The sequence below is a fragment of the Poecilia formosa genome, unplaced genomic scaffold (assembly GCF_000485575.1).
Source record: "Poecilia formosa unplaced genomic scaffold, Poecilia_formosa-5.1.2 Scaffold377, whole genome shotgun sequence".
In the NCBI taxonomy this organism is placed as follows: domain Eukaryota; kingdom Metazoa; phylum Chordata; class Actinopteri; order Cyprinodontiformes; family Poeciliidae; genus Poecilia; species Poecilia formosa.
The window spans coordinates 362,671-372,097 of NW_006800316.1; the positions used below are offsets into that span (position 1 = coordinate 362,671).

At 45.1% G+C, this 9,427-nt stretch overlaps 2 protein-coding genes across 4 annotated transcripts; one reads left to right on the top strand and one right to left on the bottom strand.

Annotated features, from left to right (window-relative positions):
• The first annotated feature begins 21 nt into the window (after nucleotides 1–21).
• Nucleotides 22–5,511, top strand: gmeb2 (glucocorticoid modulatory element binding protein 2). 2 transcript variants are annotated; one of them, XM_007575457.2, is made up of 11 exons: nucleotides 22–398; nucleotides 514–557; nucleotides 1,145–1,302; nucleotides 2,138–2,220; nucleotides 2,346–2,470; nucleotides 2,553–2,656; nucleotides 3,238–3,395; nucleotides 3,747–3,815; nucleotides 3,906–4,043; nucleotides 4,129–4,251; nucleotides 4,692–5,511. In XM_007575457.2, exons 3-11 carry the CDS (start codon nucleotides 1,181–1,183, stop codon nucleotides 5,255–5,257), a joined length of 1,488 nt encoding a protein of 495 aa, XP_007575519.1. In that variant the 5' UTR covers nucleotides 22–398; nucleotides 514–557; nucleotides 1,145–1,180; the 3' UTR covers nucleotides 5,258–5,511. The 2 variants fall into 2 exon arrangements, with proteins under 2 accessions (XP_007575519.1, XP_007575518.1); XM_007575456.2 differs by lacking the exon at nucleotides 514–557.
• Nucleotides 5,512–6,972: 1,461 nt separating this feature from the next.
• pdyn (prodynorphin) lies at nucleotides 6,973–8,957 on the bottom strand. 2 transcript variants are annotated; one of them, XM_007575458.2, is made up of 3 exons: nucleotides 8,852–8,957; nucleotides 8,321–8,534; nucleotides 6,973–8,006 (listed from the first exon to the last, which is right to left on the bottom strand). In XM_007575458.2, the coding sequence occupies exons 2-3, from the start codon at nucleotides 8,441–8,443 to the stop codon at nucleotides 7,458–7,460; spliced, it is 672 nt and encodes a 223-aa protein (XP_007575520.1). In that variant the 5' UTR covers nucleotides 8,444–8,534; nucleotides 8,852–8,957; the 3' UTR covers nucleotides 6,973–7,457. The 2 variants fall into 2 exon arrangements, with proteins under 2 accessions (XP_007575520.1, XP_007575521.1); XM_007575459.2 differs by having other exon boundaries at nucleotides 8,806–8,914.
• Nucleotides 8,958–9,427: the final 470 nt, after the last annotated feature.

The window sequence follows — 9,427 nt, forward strand, 5'->3', positions numbered from 1 at the left end:
ACCGCCATCTAGTGGAGTGGAGTGTGGAATAGGATGCTTTCGACTCGACTTGGGGACGTCTGGTGAACAAAGACTGGTGATGCATGAATGCACCACAAGGGGGCGGGGGTAGAGAAAACTATCAAAAGCTCAACAGAAGAAGAATAGAGGCGGAAGAGGCGAATGTTTACAAAGAAAAGAAAACCGCTCAGTGGTATATGAGTAGACTAATATGAGTTTAAAGATTCTCGTCCCAACATTGAAGCGGCAGACATTATTAGATTTCATTATTTCATAGAAATATAATCAAATAAACGGGATATCTGTCCTGTCTTGTTTTGGTACATTTTAAATCTAATTGGAGTGTTTGTGGTGGATAACAGTTTTCATCTTCTGGTGGAAGCAGGCAAAGACTGAAGGTAAGATTCCCATTTGTTCCGAGCTTAGTGGCATCTGGAGAGAGGAGTACAGTTGCGGTGATAAATATTTAAAATTAATAATGAAGTGGTGCTGAAGTTGGCATCTGATTCACAGCTGATTCACCGGACTAAAGGACCATTCCGCTACGTCTAGCCACGGTAAAACCTCACTTCATAGAGTGTAGCTTTACACTAATTACATAGTTTAGGAAACTTTTATTTTATTGGAGACCGCTTTACGTGGTTCTGCTTAAAACTACATCGCAACTACACATCATAATTATTCGGCACCAATGATAGACTAAAAAACACACCCTTTATTATATTTGTGAAAATAAAAGGACTGACTATTGTTAAACTTTTTTCCTGACCTTTTCCCTCTATTTTCCTCTATCTCCACTCACATTTCTTCCCTCTTTCACTACAGAAGTAGTTCTCATGAAAATAATATATATTTTTAAGCAACTAACATTTCTGGTTATTTAAAAAAAATATATATATAATATATTTTATTAAAACTTCAATTTTTAAATATTGACACTAACCACATTCCTATTAACTCCAAGCTCCATTCAGTAGTTAGCAGCCCTGTTTAATCCATGAAACATTCAGTGACAAGATGTCCACAGAAAGCAATATAGGAAAGTAAAACCACCTCTGTGGTTTTCCACATTTTCTACACCTCTCCTGCTTCCATTCTGGGGCGCAGGTCAATGACGATGACGACTGTCTCCATTCTGCTCTAGTTTTGGTTTCAGACATCCGTCCATAACTTCGTCAGCATGGCAGAGATGAGTGAGGTGGTCATCGTCACCCTTCCAGAAGTCGTGTCCAACCAGCTTCCCTCTGTGGTGGAGGAGGATAAGGCTGTGCTGGTAGCCACCGAGCTGGCTCCTCAGGCTGGGTAACGAGCCTGTGTGACGTGAGAATGTGATTTCGACTGTCCCATCTTTTACAGTGGTCAATATTCTTCATTATCCGCTTGGTAAAATTTAGCAAAATGCTGTGAAGCTGCTTAATCTTTTCATGCAGCAGGATAATCTCAGACTTAAGCATTTTGAAACAAATTCAACCTTTAATAAAAGTAAATTTAGTGGGAATAGAAAGTGTGTTGGGTTAAATAATTGGGTTTACAAAATTACTACAGGCACAGCTACTGGTTCCCATAGCAACCCTGTCTGTTTCGGTGGGGTATAAACATGGTTCATCCACTGGGTAGGCTGGTAGAGGTGTGAGACCAGGTGGGTAAAGAATCTGCTGCAGAGCAGCAGCAGGTCTCCATGATGTAACGATAGGAAGTGATGTCACAAAATGACAGCTCTGTCCGAGCATTACAAAATCGGGACAAAGATTTAGATTTTTCTGCAACAGACAGGCCAGGTGTGAACAAAACAAAAATATGTGGAAAAGCACCTTGCAGTTAGGCATGCTGTGGGCCTGTTTATGTTTGAACCTTGTCAGAGTGCAAGGCACCATCGATGCTGAAATATCGGTAGATTTTAGATGTAAATGTTGATCAGTTCCACCAGAAAACCTAAAATAACATCATAAAGTTCAGCTGAATAATGATTCAAAAAGTGCCAAACAAGAAGCTGTCTGGATGTGGACGGTTTGATGACATAAAGCCCTTGAAAAGCAACTGAATTGTTTGTGTGAATTCTGCTTAGTGTTTGACATATATCTGAAGAAGTCTCTCTGAGGTAGCAGAATCTTTTTGCAGACTTTCTGCTGTCTTCCAGGGAGGACATCCTCACCGTAACGCCAGTGGACGCAGAAACCGAGGCCACAGCTGACTCCATGTCGAAGGAGGAGGCAGTCATTGGTAAAAACGAGCTGCGCTGAGTCGCGGGAAGAATGAGCTGGTGGCACTTAGCTTCTGGGTCTCTTCCTGTTCAGAGGTTTTGTGAAATAAAATATTATTTACTTCTGTTGTCTCCGTCTCTGCAGTGAAGCTTTCTGAGGAGGTGGACGTGGAGGCCGACGTCTTCTACCCGATCACCTGTGGAGACGCCAAGGCCACGCTGGTGTGGAAGAAGTTTGTCTGTCCTGGGATCAACGTGAAGTGTGTGCAGGTGCTCCGCTGGCTCATACGGAATCACATTTGAGCTCACTCACCACAACAAACTTTTTACTCATCCGTTTTTCTCCTTTTAGTTCACTGATCAACTCATCAGCCCCAAAGAGTTTGTGTGTTTAGCAGGAAAATCCACCTTAAAGGACTGGAAGAGAGCTATCCGCCTCAACGGCACCATGCTCAGGTTGGGAATGCTGGTCTGGACTTTCATTGGTGGCATGTTTGAAATGTCTGAACATGTTTCTGTGATTTACACATGAATTGATAACTCAGCATGTCTAAAAGACAGCAGGACTGCAGAAGTAATAGCTTAGTTTTTAGCTTAAACCGCACATTTAATGAAGGATGCAATGGTGGTAAAAATGCTAAAGGGCTAATAGAGGAGCCAAGTTGTAATGACTTTCTGAAGGCGGAGTTTCAGAAAGAGCAGCCATTTTTAAAGAGAGACATGTTCAGTTTCAAGGCGTTAAATTACAAAATCAAATTTCTAAGTCATATTTGATATATACAGCATTTTTATAACAAATGGAGTGTAACATAGTTACTTGTTTGTGCTATTAAATGGCACAAACAAGTAACAAGGAAAATAAATAATGCTGCCCCTTTAAGATGAAGGGCGATGAAATGTTTTCCATGTTAATAATAAAAATTGATAGTTTTAAAGACTACGCCATCATTTCATACATTAGTAATTTACAGTTGCACCACAGGGTGGCGCTGTTCCCCCAGTCAGTGAAGACCCTGCCGTTTCTCTTCCTGTCCCAGGAAGATCATGGACTCCGGTGAGCTGGACTTTTATCAACACGGTAAGGTGTGCTCCAACACCTGCCGCAGCACCAAAATCGACCTGGTGGGAACCAAGGTGTCGGTCAGCTGCGACCCGCCCGCCGACCTGCTGTCTGCCTCTGCCTCTTCAGCTGACTGTGAGTTCCTCAGCCTGAACCATCAACTGGTGTCTGAGCTCATCCAGCGGTCTGTGGGTGGAGCGGCGGGTCACATTCTGGACAATTAATGCAATTCTTTATATGTGGGTGGAACCGGATTCCTCCTCATTGATTTCAAAGACTCATAGCCACGTATTGAAATAGCATCGTAACATTATTAGGATTTTATTGGGATGAGAGTTTGAAACGTCTCTGACAAAAAGTCTGAAACTAATAGAGATGTATTGAGAACAAATACTTTTTTATAACATTGTTTGTGAATGTTCACGTATAAACTGTGGAAAGCTTCACTGCCTCATCCCCTCTAAACCCATCTACTCTGTGTCGCAGTGAACGGAGCAGCTGTCTCATTACCAGATGTGACAGAGGAACCCTCAGAGTGGGTCACGACGATCGGAGGTGATCATCAGCTCCTGGACCCGCCCCCCCCCACTGCCAGTCGTCCCAGTATAACCCAGTGGTAACATGGTGTGTGTGTCTGGTCTGCAGAGGACTCTGTGGTGTTCTGGCGGGCCGTGAAGGAGGCGGGCCTTTTGGAGGAAGTGGTGGAGGACTTCCAGAAAGAGGTGCAGGAGATGTTGAAGGGGCTGCAGGAGCGAGTATGTGATCCGCCGGTGGAGGTCAAAGGTCAGAAGCGCACACAGCTGCTGTTGGCTCTCCTGGAAGCTGATTTCTGAGCTGGTGCGTCACCCTCCTCTGCTTTGTTCCTCAGACGCTGTTCTGCTTAACAACATAGTGCAGAACTTCGGCATGCTGGACCTGGTGAAGAGGGTTCTGGCCAGCCACAAGAGCCAGATGGACCGCTACAGAGAGCAGTACACCCGCAGCCTGGCGGGTGAGTTATCTCTGTCCCTCTTCCACTCCCAGCAGTCAGCCGTAACTGATGATGATGAAGGTCAGACCCCTTTCAGCAGATGGCTCCACTAGGTCTGTTTTTGTTCGAGGCTCTTAGGATGTAGCAGCAGCTGCCTTTATGAAACCTTTATTAGCAAGCAGAGCGATGACACATAAAGTTGTTCACTGGGTCTTATCGCATCTCAAGAGAGGTTTTGATGCATTTCTCTTAACAGAAACTTCATCAGCTCTTTAGCTTTCTCAGCTGCAGCTTTACAACTCAGAGCTTTAGCTCCATCTGCAGCTTTAGCTCCACTCTGTTTTGGTTAAGAAGTATGTTTTAGGTCTTAGTCAGTCCATTAAAGGTGCACTATGTTAGGGTAGGTGAGATTTGCTGGTGGTCATAATGTTTTGCCTGACTGGGTCTGTCTCCCTCTGCAGCTCTGGAGCAGCAATGTGATGAGCACAGGAAGCGAGCCAAAGAGCTGAAGAGTAAATCTCAGCACCTCAACAACGTCCTGATGAACTTGACCCCGGCGCCGTCCCCGCCGGCAGCCAAACGACCCCGGCTGACCCGGGCCGTCTCCGGCCCGGCTGCGGTCAACGCCACACCCACTCAGATCGCCCTGCCGCTCAGCCAGCTGAGCGGTCTCACGGTGGCCGGGGCCCAGGCGGGCAGCTACACCCTCCTCACCTCACCACTCTCTGGCTCTGAGCTAGGGGCCGACGGCTCCAACGTGACGGTGTTGTCCGCGGCGACGGGTCAGGGGGCCGCCGCAGGCTCTGGCGCCTCCGGATCCTTTGTCAAGGTGGTGGGGCCGCAGTTCCAGCTGGTCACGCTGCCGCTGGCCACTCAGAACCCCGCGGTGCAGCAGCAGGTCAGCACCGTCACCGTGGTGGACGCCACGGTAACGGCTGCTGACGAGTTGCAGGAGGTGAGCCAAGTTGACGGGGAGGAGGAAGGTCAGCCAGGGCAGGCAATGGAGGAGGAAGAGGAGCAGCAATGAGAAAAAGAACAGCTGCTGGGCTCCCAGTTAGTCTGGAACTGCTTTCAGGAAGTTGTGATGACTAACATCTGGACAAACTTTGAACTTTTCCTCATCCATTTGTCTCACATTTCAGCATCAGCAGACTGTGTGTCTCGTGTCCTTCTGTGCTTTAATCCTGATTTTAACCAATATGTTTGACAAAGCTTGTTTTCACGCTGCTGCTAGAAGCACAACATGCTCCTTTATTTGGGATTAAATGCTCTGGAAGTGAACAGTGCCTCACTGTGTGCATTTGCTGGCTGATAAAACATCAGCTTGGAGATTATTTTCCATTAGACCCAAAACTACACACTACTCTAATTTTCTCCAGGGAATGACTAGCTTCTCAAATTGAGAAACAGGAGTGGGTCTCTTTTTTTTTGCATAGTGTGGTATTGGCCCTTTCCAGCGTTTCAGCCTATCCCCGACCCAAACGACCTGATTAATCTAAAAATCTACAGACTAAGTGAATGTCCCTCTGCCTCTTTATGGTCACAAATGAAGGCCAGAAAACGAGTGAACAAAAATCGAGCTTCGCAGTAAGACGTTCAGCTAAACAGGCGTGTGCACAGGTGTGTGCCCAACTATCTGTTTAGTTGTGCACACACCAAAAAATAAATTTTTGGTCACCACAGTCAGACATTACCTTGAGAATTAATGAGATTTGGTTAAGTGTAAAACAGGCTTTGATGCCAGAAAAGATCAAGTGATACAAATGGAACAGACACACAGTGACATTCACTCTGGACTCTAGAGCAGTGGAGTCATATTTATAAATGTGTGTATACTCCTTTCGATATCTACCGATTCCTGTACATGCTGCTAAATGTACTCATGACTGAAAAACAACTTGCTACCATTCCAGGAAAACCGTTTATCTGCTGTTCTGGGTGGCCATGCTAAATAACCTTCGCATTCATGGCAGGTTTCAGTGTAGGGAACCAGCTACAGCGTAGCAGAGAAAAAGACGGACAATGTGAGCAGGAGGTACACTAGGATGATTGACACTCCTCCTGACACTGATTGGTTCTTCTGACAGAGCGGTGTATTTCTGAAGATGGGAGTAGGACCACAGAGAGGACCACAGAGAAGTTTGATTTTGTTTTTGACAGATTAGCCGAGAGTATTATACTGTGACGATATAGTGACAGTTTTAACGAGTTTTAAACATTGTTTGTAAAAGTTACATACTACAGCTTCAAACATTAATTTGTACCTGACAACCAGGGAACACAGACAGCCTGTGTGACATGGTGGATCTTCTTTGTTAAAGAACGTTAAGGTTTAAAGCTAATATTTTATGGGAAACTTTCATGGCATCGTCCTCGACTCCACCCTTATATACTGTTTCCAGACCAAACGTAAAAAGATCTGTCCCACGCACACAAAGAAATCGACAGGAGCAAAAGATTTATTGAGGTTTTTTTTTTAATCTTATGTCACTTTATTACTTTTTTACAACTTTTTGTCAGCTGGAAGTCTTGAACATAGTTTAAAGCATTTTGGCAAACAAACGGTTACAGGAGTCAGAAACACTTCAGTGATTTCATTCATCTGGTGTAGCCATGGTAACCTGCTCCGGGTTGTCCGAGATGGAGCAAACATTACGCTGTTTTCCCATGAGGTGGCGCAAGAACTCTGCTTGGCAAAAAGAATACAAATGTTTCACCTTTAATATGACGTATAAGTTTTCAATTAATTGATTTTTTTTTTAAATTACAAGAGAAATCCCCCATTAAGGTAAATTGCGTGGACTAGGAGAATTCCTTAATTTTTTTTTTTTTTTTAAAGAATTTGGCACCACAGCAAATTTTCCCAGTTATTGTATAAGAAAAGTTTAATTTCAGAATAAATAAATAAATAAATAAATAAATAAATGGTCCGTTTGGATGCTCACCGGTTTCAGATGGAGCCGATCTAAACTCTGGCTGTTCTGCTATCTATTTCCTCTGATCCTGTTCTCATCTTGACCAAACTTCCAGCAAGTCTAGAAGGAGAGCTGCTCAAACCGTGCGCTATAGGTGGTTCGAACTGGGACAAACAGGGAAGTAACCGGCCTAAACAGGACCCTTACAAATGGTTTATTGACGAACATACGGTGACAGATGAGTGGAATCAGCCGGGAATGAGCAGGAGACGATTTCTGACAAGTCACCGGTGTGAGTTCTTCCAGCGGCTCCTATAGGCTGAGCTCCGCAGAGGAGGAGGAGGAGTAGGGCTCCTCCGCAGAGCGGACGGAGAACTTGAAGTGGCGCCGCAGGTAGCCTCCGTAGCGTTTGTCCCATTTCAGGTTATTGAGTTTCGGCCGGACCCTCCGCATGAAGCCCCCGTAGCGTTTCTGGAGCGCCTCGGGCTCCTGGCTTTCCTCCTCCGCAGAACTCCTCCTTTTTGACTTGGGGCCGAATTTGCGTAAAAAGCCTCCGTAGCGTTTCACGTAAGTGTGCGGGATGGGCTCCTGCGCGTCTCTCACCTCCAGCCGCTTTAGAAGCTCCTCGTAGTTCTCGGGCAGAGCCGCGGCCTTTAGGATGGAGTTGTCGCGCCACGGGGAGGAGACGAACACTTTGTTCTTGTTCTTGTCGATCCTCTTGATGAACCCGCCGTAGCGCTTGACCAGCTCTGCCTGCTGGCTCTCCTCCGCCTCCGCCGCCCGGTCCTCAGTGAAGTCGGCCAGCCGCGGAGCCGGAGCGCAGCTCTCCAGCTCCTCCTCGTCACACTCCGCGCTGCACGACTGGAGATGATACAGACACACAAGTGAGATATGATGGCTAAACTTAACTTGGGGATGCTTCATTAAAGCGCAAATATGATACTTTATTTTATAAACCGAAAGAGTTCCGCCACCACCTGCTCTAAATGTTCGGTCTCGGAGCTATCTGTGTCTTGAATTAAGTGAAGTTCTTTCAAAGTTATTTAACTGGCAGTAAATAAAAGTTTCTCTCTCTCTGCAATTCCAGTTTTATCTTATGTGGTTTAATTTGAACATTAAAAAGCGACAAGTAGCTCTGTCTTCTCCTCTGTTTCCCCGCGTAAAGTTGATCCTACCAGACTGCTGAGAGCGGCCTCGGGGCGCAGCATTTGTTCGGCGCATCTCTGGCACTGTGACGAGCAGTCCGTGTGGACGGAGGGCGGCAGGCTCAGCATCAACACCAGGACGTACCACTCCATTCTTCAGCAGATTCGGTGGCGCACGCAAACCAAAGACAGGCCAACAAACAGTTCTCTTCCAGGATTTTACAGACTCATGGAAAACATTCACCTGGAAAGATGGAAGAACTTTTTTTTTTGTCTCTAGAGTAACAACAATTTTGTAAAAACAAATAATAATAACAACAACAATAATAATAATAGCAATAATAATAATTAATAATAATAATAATAATAATAATAATAATAATAATAATAAAAACACAACCTATGTACTTGGTGCATTTTTGGATTGTGCGCTGTGCGTAATTGCGCGTCAACATTTTTTTCTCTCTGAATATTTCACAAATAATTGAATAAGGAAGTAAACAGCAGTGACTTACATTAAAGTTCCAAAGCTGAATAAGAGCATAAAGTGTAAGTCGTTACCTCAGGAGTTGGACAGATACTTCTGGCGGCTTTCTGCGCTCCGATCAACTCTTCCTCCTCGCGCGTCGCCTTCCTTTTTATCTGCGGAGCCTCGCCTATGTCATCCGATCAACTTCTGCTCGCCGACCAATGAGAAGCAAGTGTGCTGCATAAGTGATCCCAACGCCTCCGTGCTTTAGGAGTTTTCAACAACGCCCACATATGAAAGGTGGCCTATGGAAGCGATCATCACTCCATCTCTGGGGCGTCTGGATCAAAACACGGGCTGTAAATCACACTGACATCTTTATTTTCCTCTCTTCGGCGACACGGAGAACAACTGAGCCCTTAAAGTATGAAGATGGAGAGAGAGCAGCTCTGGTAATCGTTCTGCAGCTGATTTAGAGGAGTCAAGATTCCAGGTTTTTGTTCCACGTTGTTTCTGTGAAGTGGGAGAAAGAGCTTTCTGGCCCATACACACCGCAAATTTACAGACTCATGGAAACGGTAATTTTATATATTTGGGCTTGCAAATATATAAATTCTATTTTCCCAATTGACGTCTTTTTAATTTCGCAATATCTACCGTCTAGTTTG

What these genes read in the sequence shown, in the direction of transcription:
- gmeb2 (XM_007575457.2), top strand. Translation starts at nt 1,181, where the DNA reads ATGGCAGAGATGAGTGAGGTGGTCATCGTCACCCTTCCAGAAGTCGTG. An exon ending in GAGCTGGCTCCTCAGGCTGG is followed by an intron (nt 1,303 to 2,137) that starts GTAACGAGCCTG and finishes GCTGTCTTCCAG; the next exon opens with GGAGGACATCCTCACCGTAA. An exon ending in CTCTGCCTCTTCAGCTGACT is followed by an intron (nt 3,396 to 3,746) that starts GTGAGTTCCTCA and finishes TCTGTGTCGCAG; the next exon opens with TGAACGGAGCAGCTGTCTCA.
- pdyn (XM_007575458.2), bottom strand. Translation starts at nt 8,443, where the DNA reads ATGGAGTGGTACGTCCTGGTGTTGATGCTGAGCCTGCCGCCCTCCGTC. An exon ending in AGGCCGCTCTCAGCAGTCTG is followed by an intron (nt 8,007 to 8,320) that starts GTAGGATCAACT and finishes TATCATCTCCAG; the next exon opens with TCGTGCAGCGCGGAGTGTGA.